This window comes from Hydra vulgaris, chromosome 04, assembly GCF_038396675.1.
Source record: "Hydra vulgaris chromosome 04, alternate assembly HydraT2T_AEP".
NCBI lineage: Eukaryota > Metazoa > Cnidaria > Hydrozoa > Anthoathecata > Hydridae > Hydra > Hydra vulgaris.
In genome coordinates, this window is record NC_088923.1 from 40,997,772 (window position 1) to 41,020,116 (window position 22,345).

A 22,345-nucleotide genomic window follows, 5' to 3' on the forward strand; every position below is an offset into this window, starting at 1 on the left:
CAGTAAAATAATGTTAAATACTTTTAAATAAAAAGTGTTACATGTTGTTTTTTTCTTATTTCTGAATACAATACAAATTAAAATAAATTAAAAAATGAATAAAAATTTAAAGATTAGAAATGATGTAAAGAGTGATATTGCTTTTAAACAAAAAGAAAAGTTAAAAAATAAAAGAAAATAAAACAAAAGTTAAAAATAAAATAGAATTTGAGATACGTCATAATAAAGTAACTGTTTTTTTAAAATACTTTTAAAAATTTTAATTGAAGTTGTAGTTTTACTATTATTTGGGAGAAATAGTACATATAGTTGCAAGTTTATGAAGTAGAAGTATTTTGCATTTTCCTGGCCTATTTGGTATAAACACTTTACAATTGTGGCCAAAAGTTTGTAATCACCTAATGTTCCTAAGAAAAATTAAGACTTTACGTCTTTATTGCATGAAAATATACAGCACCCATAGGCAACTCTACGGAGGGTGTGTCGCCCACTAAACAAGGTTATCAAGCTATTATCAGTTTTTTGAGAAATATATTTGGTTAGTTGGGTATTTGACACATTTTAGTTGGTTAATTTTATGAAAATAGTCGGTGATTTTGTGAAAAGATTTGCCCCTCCCCTCATTTTGTTCCTAGAATTGCCTCTGGCAGCACAACGGTATTTAAGTTGCAAATCTGGCTAACAAAGAAGCTCTATAACACAGTTATTATTTGCTAGTCTAGTGCACAAATCTGGAAGTGTTGCAGGGTGCATTGTCCTGTTGGAAGTTTTTTTTGTGAGATGTCATACTTGGGAGCAGCTTTCATTTAGAATTTCCATATATATACTTGAGAATTAATGGTTTTGCTCTTTGGCATAAAATGTAGCTGACCACGGAAAAGTGCAGAAAGCAACACCATTATAGAAGTTGGATGGTTTACAGTATATACCGTATATTTGTAGAAAAACCTTATTGTCATTTTACATAGTTGTATTAAGTCAAACTGTTGAAATGTACTTTCATCTGATGATATTCTTTTCTCTTATTCTTTCTCTGTAGAACGTTTGTGTTTTTCGCAAAACTCCAACCTTTTTATACAATATTTGTTATTCAGAACAGGTTTTTTGTTTACCGTTGAGCTGGGCTTTTTATATTAACTCGCAAAATACGCCTAATTAAGTTTGCACTTACGTAAATACTATTTTCATTTTGTAATTATTACTCAATTTTAAACGATAAAAGAACGGGATTTTTCTTAATAAAATACTTTACACGTCTCATCAATCTGTCAGTTTTTTCTTTTGTCTACCGCTTCATTTTCGTGAGGAAAACCTCTCTGAAACTCTTTTTTTTTTTTTTTTATTTATTCAATTTTTTTGTTCTTTAATCCTTACAAATTCGTAAAATATAATAGAATCGTTACAGAGTAAGTAAAATTAAAAAAAAAATTAGAAATTACTTCAAAGAACGCGGAAAACTTGCAGAAGACCGACGGTCTTGTCATCAAGAAACCGCTATGCGTTACTAATATTAATGGATGCTTTTATTTAAAATAAGTTTATATATATATATTTTTTTAAAAACAAAAAAATGTTATCGGTTTTCGGCAGAATGAGAATAAAAATCCAAAATGCAAAAAACAAAGAAAGCAGACAAAAAGTAGTTTTTAATTTTTTAATTTTATTTCAATACACATAAATATAAGTAGGTACATGATTTGCTAAATAGGTAATATATAGTCGTTCGAGTGTTGATAAATAAGCCTATTATTTGCCTTTGTGTTTTTGTTATTGTTTTTGAGTTATTTAGAGTTTTTTGAGTTAGAGTTTACATTGGTTTCGGAACAAAGTTGGTTTTATACATAGTTTTAAATGTTTTTGGGTTAATAAAAATTCATAAAGTTGTTAGTGTTTAAAATGAGATCTTTTAATAACGTTTTCAGAGTATTTAAGTTATTCGATTTTTCCAGTTGAGTATTTTTTGATATTAATTTGTTATATAGATAAGGACCACGGTACGAAATGGAAAAGTGCGAGAGATTTGTTTTTTTAAAAGGTACGTTGAAGTTTCCCGTTCCTCTGGTATGGTATCTATTTTTGCTATTTTGGAAAATATTCTTTGAAAAGTAAGAAGGTACAACTCCAAGTTTATATTTGAGCATAAATAACAAATTTTGGAATATATTGATTTGATATACATTTAATGCTTTCAAATTTTTTAAAAGTGGCTCAGCATGCGAGAGTCTATCCTTATTAAAAACTATTCTTGCAGCATGTTTTTGTTTTCGATATAGTGTGGTTAGTTTGGATCTATGAGTGCTCGCCCATGCAACATTAGCGTATATGTAGTAGCTTTGTATTAACGAGAAGTATAGAAACTTTAAATTATCAGGAGACAGTATAGAACTAGCTTTGTAGAGGATACCAATGTTTTTTGATATTTTGGTATTTAATATATCTATATGTGATTTCCATGAGATGTTCTCATCAATAAGTATCCCAAGAAATTCAGTTGCTTGGGTTCTCTCTTTTTTTAGTATCTATATTTAGCGAAAGTAAATCGGGTGTTATTTTTTTAAGGTTAGAATGAAAAAGAATGTATTTGGTTTTTTCTGTGTTGGGCGATAATTTGTTAGATTTTAACCAACTGTTTATTTTTTCAAGTTCAGCATTTGTAGTTCCATAAAGTTCTGTAATTGATGAGGATGCATAAAATAAATTTGTGTCGTCCGCGAACATAATGAAATCCAATTTACTTGAGGCTTTAGGCAGATCGTTTATGAAAATTTTTTTCCATGAGCAATAACGCATTGTTTTCTGTCTAGTAAATAGTAAAAAAAAAAAATTTTTTAACCAGTTTAGTGCAACACCTTTTATCCCATATTTTTCCATTTTCCTAATTAAGATAGCGTGATCTACCGTGTCAAATGCCTTAGATAAATCAACAAAGACTCCAAGGACGTATTTTCTGTTTTCAAAGGAGTCATTTATATTATTTATAAGATCAAGAATTGCGTGTTCGGTTGAATGTTGCTTTAGGAAACCAAACTGTTTTTCATTTAGGATTTTGTTATTTGTTAGATATTTATACAGTTTATTGTATATTACTCTCTCCAAAAGTTTTGAAAATACAAGTAGCACTGAGATAGATCTGTAGTTATTTAGTGTAAATGCATCACCGGTTTTTAATATTGGTATTACCTTAGCTATTTTGAATTTATTTGGTACGGATCCTGTAATAATTAAAGATTTAAATATTTTATAGATTGGTTGTTTTATTTGCGGAAACACATTTACAACTATATAGCTACAAATGTCGTCTATCCCAGGGGCCTTATTCGCCTTAAGCGAGTTTTTTGCAATTTCTAGTTCTTCATGGTTTAGTCCAGAGAAAATATTTAAACAGAAATGTTGGTTTGTGATATAGGTTTCGAAGGAGATATCAGGGCATTGAACTTTTGAAGCCATATTAGGGCCTATGTTTGCAAAAAAGCCATTGAAGTTTTCAGCGATAGAAGTTTTGTCGATATATTCAGTTTCGTTAACGATAATTTTATCGGGTAAATTATTTGATTTAGTATAGTTTTTACCTATTATTTCTTTCAATATGTTCCAGGTTTTTTTAATATCACTTTTGCTTTTTTGTAGTAGTTTTAAATAATATAATTTTTTTGAATTTTTTCAAATAGATTTTTGTATTCCTTGTATGTAGTTAAGTTAGTTTCGTTTCTGTTTTTTAAATACTTGATATAGAGTTTTTGCTTTATTTTTGATGATTTTCTAATCCCCTTAGTTATCCATGGGCAGTTTAGATACTTTAGCTTTATTTCTTTCTCTTTAACAGGGAAATGTTTATTGTAGTGATCTAGAAAAATATTTATAAATAAATTGTATGCGGAATTTGTGTGTCCAAGGTTACATTCTTGATACACTTCATCCCAATTTACTACCAATAGCGCGTCTTTAAAATTTTTAATAGAGAACTGATTGATTTTTCTTTTATATACTTTAGTTTTAGGATTGTTATAGGTTCTTAAATCTTGAGATAATGAAAAATAAATAGGAAAATGGTCTGATAAATCGGTTTTGATAATTCCTGCTTTTAAAGAAGTTTCAAGAAATGTATTTGGTAATATATTGTCTATTGCAGAGACGGAGGTTGGGGTTATCGAGTAGGTTTGTTGATGATTGGAAGGATACATAATTGAAACAGATTATCAAAAAAGAGTTTAGTAACCGCGTTTTCTTTGTAGTTTAGACTGTTAATATTTAAATCTCCTAAAGAAATATTTTTTCCCTTGTCATTTATTTTAAGAAAGATTTCATTTAAAAAATTTGAAAATTTAGTTATATCACCTTCTGGAGGTCTATAGCAAGTGGAAATTATAATATTTTTTGATTTATTACCCGTTATCTCAATAGTAAAGACTTCGCTATCACTGTCTGAGATGGAGAGGTCTGGTCTTACTTTAAACACTTGATTAACTCGGATATACGTTGCGATCCCTCCTCCCCTTTTGTTTGTTTTTCTTCAAAAGATATTAGTTTATAATTTGAAATTTGAAAATTTGAGTTTGTTTGAAATGATTCATCAGAACACCACGTTTCAGTTATGCAAATCAAACTGAATGAGTAGTTGCAATATTAGAAAGTGTTTTAGCTTATCAAAATTTTTGTTTATACTTCTTATATTTATGTGTATTGCAGTAAAATTATTTTTTAAAGTTTCGAGTTCGGTTTTAAAAGTTTCTATTTCAAAGTATTTCGAATCAAAATTATTTCTGTGAAAAATTTGCGCATCAGAGTCGTAAAAATCATATAGTAAAATATTATTAGCAGTTTCGAAGACGTTGCAACGCAGCGTTTTAAAATCTTTTGTTTTGTTTTTATTTTCGTTAGTCATTGTGTAAAGTGAGGTAAATTAAAACGTGCAAGCATAATAAAAAATGTACAGAACTATTTCACATATCTCGACTTAGTTAAAAGTTAAAATTATTTAACTTTTATCTCTGACGAATATTTTATCATATTTGATAATTGCAAATTAACCTTCCTTTCGAAATCTTTTTACATCTTCCCAAAGCTTTTTTCTTGTTTCCATCGTTTCGTTCGCATAGTCTTCATTTATGAATATTTCGGTTCCTTTTAGTTTTTTTGATAGCGTTAAGATTTTATTTTTGTTTCGAAAGTCTAGTAGTTTAATAATTATAGTTCTTGGAGATTTATCTTCATTAGTTTTCCCAATGCGGTGAGCTCTTTCTATGATTACGTCTTCAGAGATTCCCAGTTTGTTTCTAAATAGATCTTTAACTTTCTTTGCACAGTCATTCCAAGATTCCATGGGCAGCTCAGTTAAACCATAAATCTTTAGATTATTACGGCGTGAACGATTTTCAAGGTCAATATATATTTTTTTGAGAATGAGTTGTAACTCATTCTAAATATTTTTCTAAAAACTATTGAGAATGAGTTGTAACTCTTTCTAAATATTTTTCTAAAAAATATTAGTTGTAACTCCTTCTAAATATTTTTCTAAAAAATATTAGTTGTAACTCCTTCTAAATATTTTTCTAAAAAATATTGAGAATGAGTTGTAACTCATTCTAAATATTTTTCTAAAAAATATTGAGAATGAGTTGTAACTCATTCTAAATATTTTTCTAAAAAATATTGAGAATGAGTTGTAACTCATTCTAAATATTTTTCTAAAAAATATTGAGAATGAGTTGTAACTTTTTTATTTTTATTTTTTGTAATTTTTATTTTAGGTGCCCCAAGAAGTCCTAACGGTCTTGTCACAGAGCACCGCGGAAGTGCATTTAACCAGGAAGTTCACGCCTCCTTCCTTACCGTGACGCGAAAATTTGTCCAGAGCTCGTTTCGAACCTGGATCTCCTGCTTATAAAGCAAGCGCTCCAACCACTGCGTCACGGCCGCAAAATTTTCCAACTCATTCTTAATATTTTTGTAAAAAATATTAAGAATGAGTTACATTTCTTACATGACAAATTCAGTAGAAAAAATTTAAAATTTTGCACTTCATAAAAATGAATGAATCTGAAATAAATTTTCAACTCAAGGTAATTACTTTAAAAAGTTCTGAACCACAGATATTTACAGCTAAATATTCATATCTTTGAATCTTCAACAACGATTTCCTTAGGTCGCTCCTCTGGAACATTTTTCGTCTGTAAACGTGTCGGCTGTAAAAAGTTTATCGCCGGTAATTTTTCAAAATATTTTGTAACATTGAAAAAAACCTTTACGTCGGTAAATTTTACCGCCGGTAGCATTTTACGCCGATAAAAAGTTTTATAACATTAACCCTGATGGTTTATGCCATTCATAAAATCTCAGCACGTTTTCATAATGGCGGTATATAGTAGCCGATAGATACATCATTTCATGTGTTGTCATTACTTTTATGTAGTCAGCTTACTTTTCGGTGCGAGTGTTTATGTTCTTCGCAGTAAAACTTTGTCACTCAATCCTATACAGAAATGGTGACAAAAAATATTTGTTGCTTTTACCTGTTGTAATCCCTGTTTTACCGATATTTGAGATCTGGTAAGACAAAAACTAGATTTTTTAGAATAAAACTGGAACATTTTTGTTAAATACCCTCACACTGCGTCAATATACTAACATATGACCGATGACAACATAGATTTTAATTTCCAAATTAGTTTATTTGATAAACCTTGCTTTCATTTTGAAAATACAGTGAAACAGTCTTTACTTGTTTTGAATTTTACTATTTTGTTGAATTTTTTAATATTGCATAACTTTTTTAAACCACAAGTACGAAATGTACTCAATATCGTAATAACTTCGTAATACCAAAAACTTTAGAAAAAAAAGCTGATTTTTGAATAACTAGTCGAATTGTGGAACTTTTTTCTAACAAGATAATTCTTTAATTTCTAACAAGTAATATAAATTACTATAGCTTTAACTCAACATTTCAAACGTGCAACAAAACAATATGTATTTGATTTTAATGCAAAGCAATAACCATTTTATTTTAAAAACTTTTTTTAATCCTAGTAATTCAATGTCATTTATACTGACGCAGAATTTTGGTTCGTTTTATATAGCTTATAAAAATACGTAGGTCCAGTATGTAGAGGCAGATGTATGTATATTTATATGTTCATATATCTAAAAAAAAGCAATAGTGCTGGTAGTCATTGAATGTTGAGACCGTTCTCGTCTAATTTTTTTTATTGATGATAAAGCCTTGTCTTTTGCCAACTCCGGTCAAAATTTTATACTTTTTATTTTTATGTTGAAAAAAAAACTTTGTAAATTTTATTTTTGATTAATAATAAATAAACAGAAATGAGGTAATCATTTTTCCGATTGCAATACACCTTTTAGTAGGATAATGACTCCAAATAAACGTCAAAATTGCAAGGAAACTTTTGATAGAAAATTACATTGACTTGTTGTCACTGCCACCCTGAGAATCCCGTTAACTCGGACTCTGAATAAGTCGGACTTTTACTTCTTTAGTCGAACGATTTTTTAAATTCAATTTTCTCTGAAATTCCTTGAAACAACTAACTATAAAATTATCCGCTTAAGTCGCACACTGGTTAAGTTGGAACATTCGTTAACTCGTACTTTTTTTATGGGATCCCTTCGGCAAAAAACTTCGCTTAACTAGGACTTTTATTTTGAATTGCATTTAAGTGCATATAATAACTAAACTTTTAATACTTCAATGAAAACTTTGAACGCTCAAAATAAAATACCTTTGCATCTAATACAATTAAACATTTGGGTAAACATAGTTAAACATTTTCACTGATATCTTCGATACGGTTAATCTTCGATTAAATTCTTTTAATGACAATATTAAATTAAGATTACAACAATTAAAATGCAAAACTTAAAAGGTTAAAAATTTAAATTTTGCTTCAAATGTTAACTAAGCATTTCTATCTTGGATTCGGTTATTTTTTGATTAAATTTTATTTTATAAAAATTTTTGATTAAATTTTATTTAATAAAAATTTTTGATTAAATTTTATTTAATAAAAATTTTCGATTAAATTTTAATTAATAAAAATTTTTGATTAAATTTTATTTAATAAAAATTTTTGATTAAATTTTATTTAATAAAAATTTTTGATTAAATTTTATTTAATAAAAATTTTTGATTAAATTTTATTTAATAAAAATTTTTGATTAAATTTTATTTAATAAAAATTTTTGATTATATGTTATTTAATATAAATTTTTGATTAAATTTTAATTAATAAAAATTTTTGATTAAATTTGATTTAATAAAAATTTTGATTAAATTTGATTTAATAAAAATTTTTGATTAAATCTTAATAAAAATGTTGCTAAAAGAAAGCTAACATGTAGAATATATATTTGGCTTTTAAACACCCATCACCAAAACATTCCTGTGTAATTTTGTGTCGATAAGTCTCGAAATCTCAATAAATCAGACATTTTGGGAGAGTAGACGAGAGCTTCGCTTAAGAAACGAGTTAGTAACGAGAGCTTCGCTTAATTCGGACGCCTGCTAAGTCGGACAAAATATATATACCCCTTTAGAGTCCGAGTTAACGGGATTCTTCTGTATAAGAAATATAAGGGAAATAAAAAGATTAAGAAAATAGAGGCATAATAAATAAAATATAATTGCGATTTATAAAATTATACTATAATATATTTATGTATATAAATACAATATCATTACTTTTTTATTCAAATATATAACTTTTCTGATTTTTTTTACATACATTTGCATCACTGCAAAGTCGGAATTTTAATTTTTATAATTATATTCTAAATTAAAACTGCAGATAATTTTTCATGCGTGAATGTGTCTAACATATATGTAGGTTGACCCTTTAGCTTTGTATTGCATTTTATAAAAATGCTTTTAAATAATTTTTTAAACGGTTTTTTATAAAAATTAAATCTTTTTTAAAAAAACATTTTGAATATTTGATCAACACTAATTTTAGTGTTTAAGTTTTACATTAATAATTGCTAATAACACAAAAATGATAGTAAATCAAAATGAATAAAATTTTTGTTTAGAATTACCTTTTTGCTTAGTTTTCTTTTTGTAATTATATATCTATGTGACTAAATATCTAACCAAACATTTAAAAACCCAAAGGAAGCAAGCAAAGCAAAGCAAGCAAAGTTAAAATAAAAACATTTTGATAAAAAAAAAATATTTTTTTATAACTGCAAGGGCTAGTTAAAAAATTTTTTTATTTACAATTACCTTTTATAAGTAACATGTATATTATACATACAACAAGCTAAAAAACTTATTTGTCTGTTCTAGACAAAACTTTCATAATGTATTCATAAGATACATTAATAATGCCCCAAGAGACCAAGGCTCGACTAAAATTCAAATGAACACCAAAATACAAATTTTGTATACTTCCACCGCGCAAACGATAAATCTCCTGAAATGTTACTACTATACTTTTATATTCTTCACCCAGTCGTTTTTGCATGTTTACTTTTACAACATTCAGGGGGTAAAATAATGTACTATTACATGCACCTAATAGAGCGCCACTTAAGAAATCTTCAACAACATTCTCTATGCTATTATGGGGTGTAGGAAAAGATTGTTTAATAGACTCTCGACAAACAAAAAAAACTGCAGTGCTTGGTCCATTACGCAATAAAATCGGCGTGAATCCCCTGTAGTATTCTTTCCAGTTATAGTGCTTTTTAATCTTTAAAAAAGTATGCAATGTATTTCGAACGTAAACGTAGTCCTTGTGTTCGGAAATAGAAAGTAAAGTTTGCATTCGCTCTAAAGGGGCTAACAAGGCTTCTATACTCCCGGCAAGCAGAGCTGCAGCTATCTTTATTGTAAGAGAACTGTATGAAGGAAAATTTTCTGAAAACATTTTTTCAAAGGCATGATATGAACCAAACATTAAAGAAAGTCCAGCACATTTCTGAATGAGTGGTGGTGCAAACCCACGATATAGTTTAAAAATACCTTCTTGCTTCAGTTGATTGACAGCTCTATAAAGTGTAATAGAGTCAACCTGCTGACGTAGCATTGCCTTGTGCGCCGGAAATGTGCATGCTAAATTAATAAAAGATGCGCCTGCCCCAGCTGCAAATTCATGCCAACCTGAATGGTTTTTATGATCAAGCATCCTATAACGAATAATATCTCAATACAAGTAGTAATATATTGTTAATAAATATATTAAATAAAGCAGATGAATTATGTTAATTTATATACATGTACAAATTATTAAAATACAAGTTATTTGCATAATCATAATAAAATAATCTAAATAATCTAAAATAAGTTGAGTATTATCATCACTCAAAATAGCAATCTTGCTTTACAGAGAAATAAGCGTATGCAATAAGGTATACAATAAGATAATAAGGTAATAAGGTATACAAAGAAATAAGCATATGTAATAAAGTATACAAAGAAATAAGCATATTTAATAAGATATACAATAAGGTAATAAGGTATACAATAAAGTAATAAGGTATACAAAGAAATAAGCATATGTAATAAAGTATACAAAGAAATAGGCTTATGTAATAATGTGCAATTTAAAACAATTTTTTTGAAAACGTTCAATACAAATCTTGATATACAAAGAAATGATCATATGTATTAAAGGTATACAAAGAAATAAGCATATGTAATAATGTGCCAATTAAAACGATTTTTATTGAAAAGGTTTAATCTAACTTAATTTATAATTGTATTCTATTTAATAAAATGACATCGATTTTAAAAAATTAGGTTTTATATACAGATTATTATTTTAGATTTTATTGCATAAAACATAAATCACAAAAAATTATCTTATTTTATAAAAGTATCTTAAAAAGTTTTTCTTTTTGAGACTTTTTGTCACCTTTTTTTTTTGAGACACTTTAAAAAAATATTTTCTAGATTTAAAAAAAAAATTTTTTTTGACATTTGGAACCCACCTAAAGTTCAACTATATTCATTGTATTTATTAGTAACAACAGAAACTGGAGAATACTAACTTTTCCTTCAGAATAATAAAATCGATAAAAAAAAAAAGAAAAGGATTGAATGGTTTGAGTTTCCTTACATTAATTATAATTGAGTAGCATAGACTTAGAATAGAAAACACTTTAAATGAATTTCCAAAAAATGATTTTTTTGAGGATTTTTAAAACAATTATGAACAACAGTAAATGATACAAAGCTATAATAGCTACAGCTAACCACTCATAAACTCTATAGACAAAAGTTTTCTATAATCAGCCTTAAAGAATACAAAAAATAATTTTAAATACCTATCTTAGTACTCAGTTAAACACTTTTTATGGTTGACAAAAGTGCCAGATAAACTCCATTTCAAAATATGTTTATTAAACAAGGTAAACAACAAAAATTACAGCAATAAAAATTCAAAACTGCTTGTTGTTGCTAAACAACAAACAGTTTTTGTTTTGTTTTTACCCTTAGGTTTTTATCTTATTAACAATATACACTATAAATCCTGCATAACAAGACTTGTAAAATTAAATTCTTTATTGAGTAGTTATGTTAGAGGTGTTGCAGTGATGAGTAGTAAAGTTAGAAGTGTTGTAGTAATGAGGAGTAATGTTAGAAGTCTTGTAGCAATGAGTAGTTATGTTAGAGGTGTTGCTGTAATGAGTAGTTATGTTAGAGGTGTTGCAGTAATGAGGAGTAATGTTAGAAGTGTTGTAGTAATGAGAAGTAATGTTAGAAGTGTTGCTGTAATGTTTGGGATGTTGTAGCATAGAAACAACGATGTAGAGACATAATGTCAAGAAGTAACATTAATTCTTTATTAAAATCAATTTTTTTTAAACAAATTTAATAACATACTTAAAAAACCTTGTTTATACCACAGTCTCAATCACACAACATTTTTTTAACTCTTTAATACAACATCCTCCTTTTTTTTTATGAACATCAGCTTTACTAGTATTTCTTATTTGCTTTGAAATTAACATTTCATCAGTCATCATCATCTAAATAAGTTATCTTCCTCTGGGTTCTTATATAAATTACAAAGTTCACAATTTTTTTTTTTTTTTTGTTACTTACTACATTACTTCTAAACTCCATCTTTCACAACATTATTTCTATTATAATTGAATCTATGAGAAAACATTGTCCTGGCAAATACTTTATCTGATACCTTCTATACAATTTTTTTTAAGTTAAAAAATATTTTTTCACACTTTTATAAAATTATGAAAGAAGTATTATCAAAATCAAAAAATTAATAAATTATAACAAATAATAGAAACAATAAAAAAATACTTAAACAACTTATTGAAGAGGGTTGATAATCAGCATGTTGTAAATATTGAATTTACAAAATTTATTGTGATTTGGTAAGAGATTAGAACGTTATTAAATTTATTTCTAAAAAGTTTGATTTTGACAACATAAGTAATTTTTTTACTATTACAAGGAATTTCACATTTTAATATCTGTTGGAATTGATTAATTTTGTTTATACCATTGTATAACTAAACTATTCATCTATCGTAAGGTTGCTTTTGGTAAGTTAAAAAAAAAAAGCATATGTGTTTATGCATCTTTGATCCCATGATGGTGCATACACACACAAAATAACAAATACAATCTGCAAACCTAACTTTGTTACCATGCAAATTTTCAGCAACAAAGAAGAAACATCTTTATCAGACTATTTTTTTAAGGCTTCAAAACTTCACTATGGGTCATCAACCAAAAGAACATAAATGCTTGCATATGGATTTACGATGATTCTTTCTAAGCACATTCTTAAATCATTAAACCAGTTTAAGTAATTGCTGGTAAAGGAGACAAGCAAGTAGCAAGGATAACATCAACAGAAAAAGGGATATGGGTCATCCATATATTAGGCACCAAAGGAAGAGGAGAGGGTGTCCCAAGCTGAGCAACTTGTGTACGAATGCATGTAAGGGGGGAGGGTGCAACAAATGTATGTATGCAAACGCATAGATGTTGACAGATTGAGGTGGCAGTTTGCATTCACTTGCCCATTAATGAATGGTGAACACCGCTCAGGTTCATGGTCTGTTAAGGTAACAAAGGTTGAACAGCGCAAAAAAAAAAAGTGACCATGTTTGCGTGCGTGAATGGAAATGGGGGGAGGGGGTTAGACCACTGAGCATATGAAACTTATATTGAGGGGAAGGGGAATAAAGGTAAACCACCAAGCGTACATATGCGTAAGGGGGGGGGGGGGAGTATAAAAATGTACATGGTGCAACAGGGGGAGGGGAGAGGGTTCAAATCTGGAGATTTTTACGTACATAATATATGGATAGTCCCTATTGGTAATAGTTTGTTGCGCAGTTAATGCAATAGAAAACTCAATCCCTCAATCTTTTATTTTTCCAAGAGTTCATTTTAAAGGAGGCACTATAAATGGCAGTCCACCTGGATGTGTTGAGGTTGCAAACTCATCTGATTGGATAAATGTTAAAACCTTTTTAGAATGGATGAAACATTTTACTCAAAATGAGAAACATTTACAAGCTAATCAAGTACTTTTACTTCTTACAACCACAAGAGCCATGTTTCAATTGCGTTTTTAGATTTAGAAAAAAACCACATTGTAGTCACAAGCTGCAGCCATTGGATCCTTCAGTGTATGGGCCACTGAAACATTATTACAATGCAGCCTGTGATGATCTATTCTAAGATTAATGACCATATATAGTATAGCTGCAATTGCAACTAAAGCTTATGCACAAGTTTCTATCTTTATTCTATCTTTTCTCTAAGATTTCTAAGAGATTGCTGTGTCAGGAATTAAACCCTTCAGTTCTAACAAATTTTTTGATATTGAGTTTTTGGCTTCATATATGATAGACCATCCAGAACCAAAAACCTGGACTTATAACCCATTTCCAGGTGTTATTGATCCAATTTTTCTATTGTTCATGCCTTAGCTTTTAATCAGTCATTGACCTTAAGTCTGCCATCAGACTCAGCTTGTAGTGCATTGCTGATTCAGTCTTTATCCCAAAATAAGAAAAATAAAACTTCATGCTGAAAGTGATGGAAATATATATATATATATATATATATATATATATATATATATATATATATATATATATATATATATATATATAAATATATATATATTTCCATCACTTTCAGCATGAAGTTTTATTTATATATATATATATATAGTTTTATTATTATTATTATTATATATATATATATATATATATATATATATATATATATATATATATATATATATATAAATATATATATATATATATATTTATATATATATATATTTCCATCACTTTCAGCATGAAGTTTTATTTTTCTTATTTTAGGATAAAGACTGAATTAGCAATGCACTACAAGCTGAGTCTGATGGCAGACTTACTCTCATGCCATGACATGAGCAATCAGCTGACAGGTGACAGCACACAGGCAGAATTTCGTTGACAAGTGCCATTTTGCAGCGGACAAAACAAGTGCAACTTTTTTGGCTTGTTTCATTTTCTTAAGTCTGGTCCGTGTCAACGTCACGGAAGTTTTTTAATAATTAAAGGAAGTATTCAGAAGTTTCCAGAAGCATGCAGAAGCTTCCAGAAGAAGCATCTGGAAGCATCCAGTAGCATCCAGAAATATCCAGAAACTTTCAGAAGCATCCAGACGCATTCAGAAGCTTCCAGAAGCATCAAAAAGAAGCATCTAGAATCTTCCAGAAAAGGTTCACACAGGTTCATTTTACTATATAAGAGACATGTAAATCGACATGTAATTCAGTCAGTATATGGAAGTCAATCAGTCAGTATTATCAAGACAGTTTATCGAAGTGAGTTTTATCAAAGTGTTTTATCAAAGAACATCAATACAAGAAGTGAAATACAACAAGTGTTTCATTACATCAATACAGTCCACATCCAACCAAGATGTTGTGTTCCACAGAGCATTATTGTATCATCACAAGGTAAGTGTAACACGGTAAGCCTTGAGAAGCATGATTAATTATTTTTATTATTTTTATGACATCAAGTGCAAAAATGGCTCCCGACAGTCTTGGATTGGAACTAAGAAAGAAAATTATTGGCAATTACGTAAGTGGAATGTCACAAAAAAGTATATGTGATAAATATCGCGTGAAAAAATGGACCGCATCAAGACTATGTTTCAAATACGGGGAAGTTGGCAGCAGATAACAAAGGCGGAAGACCACATTCCACCACTTCTAAAGAGGATCCTATGATTGTCAGATCCGTCAAGAAGGATCCCTGGATATCATCAGTGGAGATACAAAAGCAATTAGAGCTGCCTGTATCGGACCGAACAATCAGACGACGTGCTGTTGAAGCCGGATTGTTTTCTCGACGCCCTGCAAAGAAACCGCTGATTTCACTAAAAAACCAGAAGAAAAGACTCCTGTTTGCTAATCTCATATTGACTGGAATGTGCAGAAATGGCGAACTGTCCTGTTCAGTGATGAATTGGAGTTCAACATCATTGGGAGCGATGGCATTTGCTGTGTACGTCAACCGGCCGGAAAACGCCTCAATTTAAGTTACTGCCATAGGACCGTGAAGCATGGTGGAGGCAATGCAATGGTCTGGGGGTGTTTTTCTGCTAACGGTCTAGGTCCAATACATTGAAACGATGGAATAATTTACCGTTTCATGTATAAAAATATTGTGAAAGATGTTATGTTACCTCATGCTGAATGGAATATGCCAATAAAATGGGTTTACCAGCAAGACAACGATCCGAAACAAACTGCAAAAGTAGTCAAGCAGTGGTTTTAAGACAACCACCTATCGGTGATGGATTGGCCGCCTCAATCTTCGGATCTCAACCCTATCGAGAACCTGTGGGAGATTGTCAACCGCAGAATTAATCGTGAAGGTTTTCTTAATAAGGATCAACTGTTTGAACAAATCCAAAAGACCTGGGCAGCGATTCCACAAAGTTTTATTGATCACCTGATCGAATCTATGCCTCGAAGATGCAAGGCTGTGATCGACAACAAAGGATTCGCCACGAAATATTGATAGCGAAATACAGCTTCGTCAACATTTTGTCACCTGTGTTTTGTCCAGAAGGAAATCAACTTTTTTTAATACTTTTGATTAATTTATTAATTTTTGTGTACAAATAATGAACTTTGTGATGAATAAAACTTGAAGAACTTTGTCTCTAAACAGTTACATAGTTATTTCTCTAAATTGAAAAAATACAGCACTTTTATATAAAGAAACTAAATTAGCATTATTTGGTTGCACTCGTTTTGTCCGATACTGTATATATACGTAAGTGTATATATATGAATAAAGAAAATATCTTTATATTATCATGTATAATATTGTATACTTGAAAGAGTGCTCAATAGATAAACTAGAGCTATATAGATAAACTAGAGCTATATTATATATAAATTATATCAAAGTGCCGCCACGAAAATAAATTCTAATTAAAAAATTACAAAGCTTGCTACAAACCTGACTAAGAACTAAAAATAAAAATAACTATACTAATCTGCTCCATATATCTCTAGGCTAACTAATAAATTACTCACATACAGCTTTTGTAATATATTTCATAATATTATGTATATTTTTATATCAATTTTAATTCTTATTTTCTTATTCTTATTTTATTATTTTTTTAATACACAAATAATACACATTAACACATAAAAAATATTTTAAACAACATTAAACATATAACTATTTCACAATTTTTAGCCAACTAAAAACAAATTAATAATATTGTTAACCTAACTACTAATCAATTTCCGTCCCGTAACGATCTAAAAAACAAATATAAACCGTAACGTCCACTAAACAAATCGTAGCAAAATTAAACTTTTACTACTTGCCTGATGATTGTGATAACACATGAAACTCAGAGTTGCAATATTAAATTATATTATAAACATTAGCATTTAGCTAATATAATATATATAATATATATATATATATATATATATATATATATATATATATATATATATATATATATATATATATATATATATATATATGTATATATATATATATTATAAACAGCAATAACAGTAACAATACATTTAAACCAAAACATTTTAATAATTGTCTTGTAGTTCTACTTTAGGATACTGTAAAGAAGTAATTTCATACTGTAACAACCATGTAAACATTAAGCCTCAGTAAAAAAAAAAAAATTTTGATTCATTAATTTAGCTTTTTTTTTTTCTTCTAATAAGAATGACAAATTTGTAGGAAAATTTTTATAACAACTTTACCACTATTTATCATAGACATTATTTTAATGACCTAGGGTCGTATTCTCATCTCTCCGTTAAGCTTAACGGAGCTTTTGTCTGAAATTTCATTACTATATTTTTAAGTAAAGAAATGATGAAAATTTATATAAATTCGTTAAAATAAAACTTATACCAAAATAAAACATTTATGTTTAAAAAATTATAATTTTAAATAAATTTTTTATTAATGTAATTTAAAAGAAATTTTTGACTAATGCTCCGTTAAGCTTAACGAAAAGATGAGAATACGGCCCTTAAAAAACAATTCTTACACACTCATGGTATAAATTTGAATTTGGATCAAGTATACATGCATAAGATCGAGGGCGCATATAGGTAGGATCAAGAGAGCATACTAGTATGCACCCTTGATCCCAAATAAATGTTTTTAATTTCTATATTTAAAGTCTACTTAACATCTTCTGGTAAAAAAGAAAATTATTAAATTATGATAAAAAATAAAGTTTGCTTTCATGTTTTTTAAAGATTGAAATGAAAACATATATTTTCACAAAGACCTTATTCCCCATGATTTTTGTGATAATGTTAAATATTAGTTGTTACCACCATATTGCTTACACAGCTGAATCAGTACATGAATGGACATGGACCATCAAAAGCACATTATAACAAATCAAAAAGTGGTTGGTTTCAATCAACGATTCCTAGACTTTTATATCATTTAATTATCAAAATGAACATGGGAGTGATAACTTTATAGTGGGTTTCCACTAAAGGAAGCATCCATAAAGTATATATGCAGTAAAACGCCTAATTTAGGATCCCTTGTACTTGTAGAACCCATATAACTTTTTTTAAAACAATAATAAAAAAATAAAAAATTCAGTGAATTCAACATTAGTCTGTTACATAACAGCAAGTTTTAGGAGAGATAGAGAACAAGAGATAGTCAAACCGCATATGTATTTGCTGTCTTAAACACCCCCTTTCCCTTGTACACATTTGCACACTTCATGGAAGATCCCAAACCAGACTTTTTCCAATAGAAAAGTTTCAAGTGTTATTGCAAATAATATATCATGATATAGGATTAGACATAACTACCGATTTTATCAGTCAGTCATTTTTAGATCATTTTTCTTATCTAGATATTTTAAGCAAACCAAAGTAATATAAATTATGTGCTGCTCCAGGTTTCTGTTCAGAAAGCGACTTCCTTTTATGCTATGAAAAAAAAAAATTAGCATAAATTCAAATAGCAGAGTTATATTTAGTAGTATTATAACTACACTTGAGATCAACAATATTGACTATGCTAGCCCAAGTAACAAAACTGTAACTAGTACGACGATCTTTAGATACAAAAGTTTTGACAAGCAAAGTCAAAATTAGTCATTTAGAACCTTTTAGCAATTTAGAACTAAGTAAAAAGTATTTAAAGTTTGCTTAAAAATTATAGTACTTTTCACCTAAGAAATTTTTTGTACTTTTTTTTAAGCATATAAAAAAAAATAAGAAAAATTAATTTAAAAAAAAGGACAAAACTGGAAGTGGTCACTGCCTCTAAAGCAACTATTTTGCAAACAAAGATAATTGATTTTACTTTAGTTTAGTAAAATCAATTATCTATAAAAATAAAATAATTATAATTATTAAATTTGAAGAATCAAAAAAAGAAGAAAAGTGTCAAAAAGTAAAATTCACTCAGTTCTAGAACATTGTTAATAAAACCTGTTTTAAAACTTTAGTTTTGTAAAATTGCAATGCTATGATATCTCTCTCATATCATTTATGAGAGAGATATCATAACTACGCACTTCTAGCAGTATTTGATATTTGAGCAAAGTATGTTTGAGCAAATATTATTTATGGTTTTCATGCAGCTAACATTATGGTGCAAAAAAGGCAACCCAAAAAAATAATACTTGTTAAAAAGAGGGATACCTATGCTTTCATGTTTGTTTTATGCATTATTTTTAGAGATTTTTAAGCCTGAAAATTTTTTACAACTAAATTTACAAGATCTCTAAATTTACAAGATTTCTAAATACTTCTAGATCATTTATTTACAAATAAAAGATCTAGGAGAATATCAAAGGAACAACTATTAAAAAAATTTGATGCAAGTGTTAACTAGGATTTGTTAAGGTTGGTTCTGTGCTAAGGTACTTGTGATGTCAAATAGTCAACTTTTTCAACTTTTTTTTTTGTTGTTTTTTGTTATTTTTTATAAAAAATCTTTAAAAATGTATTGCATTACATTTACTTATATCAATTTATTATATTCAAAAACTTACCAAATGAATAGGTTCAGTTAGATTAACAATGTTTAAGCTCACATGAAAAATGAATACTGCAGGAAAATAAATAGTGCAGCTTATGTGAGTAATATTGAAAATACTGTAATTTTAACACTACGTTATCATAACAAACTATTACAAACTATTGCTTGTTTAATTGTATATTTATATCATTTGAGAAAAATTTCATCAATAATGCGATGCGATTAGGATTGAGTTTTTATGGTTAAAACGGTAAAAACGGTAAAAAAAGTAAATGCACGAAAAAATATCGATATATCAAACCGTAACTTAAAAAACATCGACTTATCATACTGTACTGCGCTGCACTAATAGCGTTTTTGCTTTTTACCATTTTAATCTTATTTATATAAGTAAAAAGCTAAACACTAATTAATGTAACAAAGAGTACATTACAGTATGTTACATAGATGCCTTTCGTGCATCAACGTTTTTACCGAAAAAGCTCAACCCTAAATGCAATTGAATTTTTGCGGTAAGTTAACCTATTTTGAATCTGGTTAAACGCGGTAAAAAAGAAAAAACTCTATTAGTGTAACACAGTGTAAGTTTCAGTATAGTACATCGATAGTTTTCGTGCATGTACGAATTTTATCGTTTTGACTGTAGAAGCTCAACCCTAATTCTGAAATAAAGTCGAGCTTAAAATGTAAATTATGTTAGTGTATTTTATAAATAGAGTGATCAATGTTCTTAAAGAACAGGGGCCATATTCTTATCTCTCCGTTAAGCTTAACGGAGAGATGAGAATACGGCCCCAGAGCAATAATAATTTAGTAAAAAACACTTATTTAACTTTTTTCTTCAACTTTAAGTTTCACCATTGCTGGATCATCAGGAAGAGTTACTAAATCTCAAAAAAAATTCAATTTATACAAAAAAATATTTTACAGGAAGTTATAAATTATTATAACTAAAAATAAAAATAAACAATTTTTTAATTACTATATTTTTTTGGTTAACGGGAAGTTACAGAAAGTAATTATTAAATGAATTTCTTTGGAATGGGGATAATTTAATTTGGTCATTTGTTTTTATAATTTTTTAAGAGGTATTTATTTTCGTTTAGAAATTAATTCAGATTTTTTATTTAATAAACTTTCCTGATTTAAATGAGTAATTATTTCAAATTTTTCTTGCAAACAAGCATTCATTTTTGGAAGTGTTATTATGCAGGGATTTATGCAGATTTTAGAATTTAGAAATTTAAAAATTTAGAAATTTTAGACCATCGTATATTAAAATTTTTATTTTTTTATTTTAAATCCCAAATATATTTTGACAGCGTAGTCTCTTGAATTTTTTTTGTGTTTAAACGATTGTTTGTGGTTGGCATAACGTTTTTTTCATTCCCTCGGTTAAGCCAATATATTGTTATCTTTTTTCTGAAATTTCATTACAATATTTCTAAGAAAAGAAATAATGAAAATTTATATAAATTTGTTAAAATAAAACTTATACCAAAATAAAACATGTATGTTTAAAAAACTATAATTTTAAATAAATTTTTTATTAATGTAATTTAAAAGAAATTTTTGACTAACGCTCCGTTAAGCTTAACGGAGAGATGAGAATACGGCCCCAGGGTTATTTTGTGAGGAAACAATGCACTTGTAAATTACATTTTTCGAAAGGCATTTTCTAACCATGAGCGAGATCTCGTCTCGTTCTTGTTTCTCGTGAGAAATGGGACTTCTCGTGAGAAACGAGAAATAGAAAATTCTCGCGAGAAGTAGAACGAGACTTAAATATTATATTATTTTCCAAATTAAAAATTATAATAATTTACAAAATGCTTAATAATTTGTTTTTTTAATTAATTAATATTTTGACTCCGTGATTTTAATAAATCTAATTAAAAATTTAATTTGTTTTTGACAAAAACAAATTAAATTAGATTTTTTAATTAGATTTTATTGAAAAATCTAAAAAAAAAAATTTTAATTAGATTTTAAATACTTTTAATTAGATTTTAAATACAAAAGCTTTTTGTATATAATGGTGCACTTTCGACTTAATTTCATTAGTTTACCAGTGGAATTCAACTTGACACATATTGTTCATATTGAAAAGAAATATTCTTGCCTTCAACAATCAAAAATGTCACCAAGAAAAAAAAAAAATCTGGAGATATTTTCAAAAAACAAGTGACGGTGCTGAATGTAAGGCGTGCAAAAAGTCTTTCAAAACAAAATATAGAAATACAAGCGGACTTCATCGTCACCTCGAAAAAAACACAGCCAAGATTACATTGAGTATTCTGAAAAAAATGACGATTCTCTTCTTTCTCGTCCTAAGAAGAGACAACGAATCAGGGTCGAAATGCTTGAAACAAAGTCCAAATATGACAAAGACAATTCCATTCAAAAACAGTTTGACTCTGCAATGCTGGATTACTTTTGCACTGATCTGGCATCCTTTTCAGCAGTCGAAGGAAGAGGTTTCAAGAAATTGTTTGACATTGCAAACCCTAAACTGAGCCTTCATCACAGAACAACATATTCAAGAAAGCTTTCAATTCGGTCAAGAGAAGTTCAAGCTGGAATGAAGAGCATAATAACGGAGATTACGCCAATTCTAAAAAGTGTTGCATTTACTTCTGACCTTTGGACTTCTAGAGCTCAGGACAGCTACATCTCTTGGACTTTTCATGCTATTGACGAAAATTGGAGACTACATCACTGGACACCCCATGTCCAACAGTTCCCAGGCAGACACACAGGTATCTTAATTAAAGGAAAGCTGGATTTTTTCGTAGAAGAACTAAATTTGCCTTGAGTGAGTCAT

General features: G+C 28.4%; 1 protein-coding gene across 1 annotated transcript; it reads right to left on the reverse strand.

The window, feature by feature from the left end:
• Positions 1-9,173: 9,173 nt before the first annotated feature.
• Positions 9,174-19,674, reverse strand: LOC101237785 (mitochondrial nicotinamide adenine dinucleotide transporter SLC25A51). The gene is made up of 2 exons (XM_065796360.1): positions 19,535-19,674; positions 9,174-10,140 (listed from the first exon to the last, which is right to left on the reverse strand). The coding sequence occupies exon 2, from the start codon at positions 10,137-10,139 to the stop codon at positions 9,282-9,284; it is 858 nt and encodes a 285-aa protein (XP_065652432.1). The 5' UTR covers position 10,140; positions 19,535-19,674; the 3' UTR covers positions 9,174-9,281.
• Between the last annotated feature and the right edge of the window lie 2,671 nt (positions 19,675-22,345).

Coding starts and splice junctions, on each gene's coding strand:
- LOC101237785 (XM_065796360.1), bottom strand. CDS start 10,139: ATGCTTGATCATAAAAACCATTCAGGTTGGCATGAATTTGCAGCTGGG.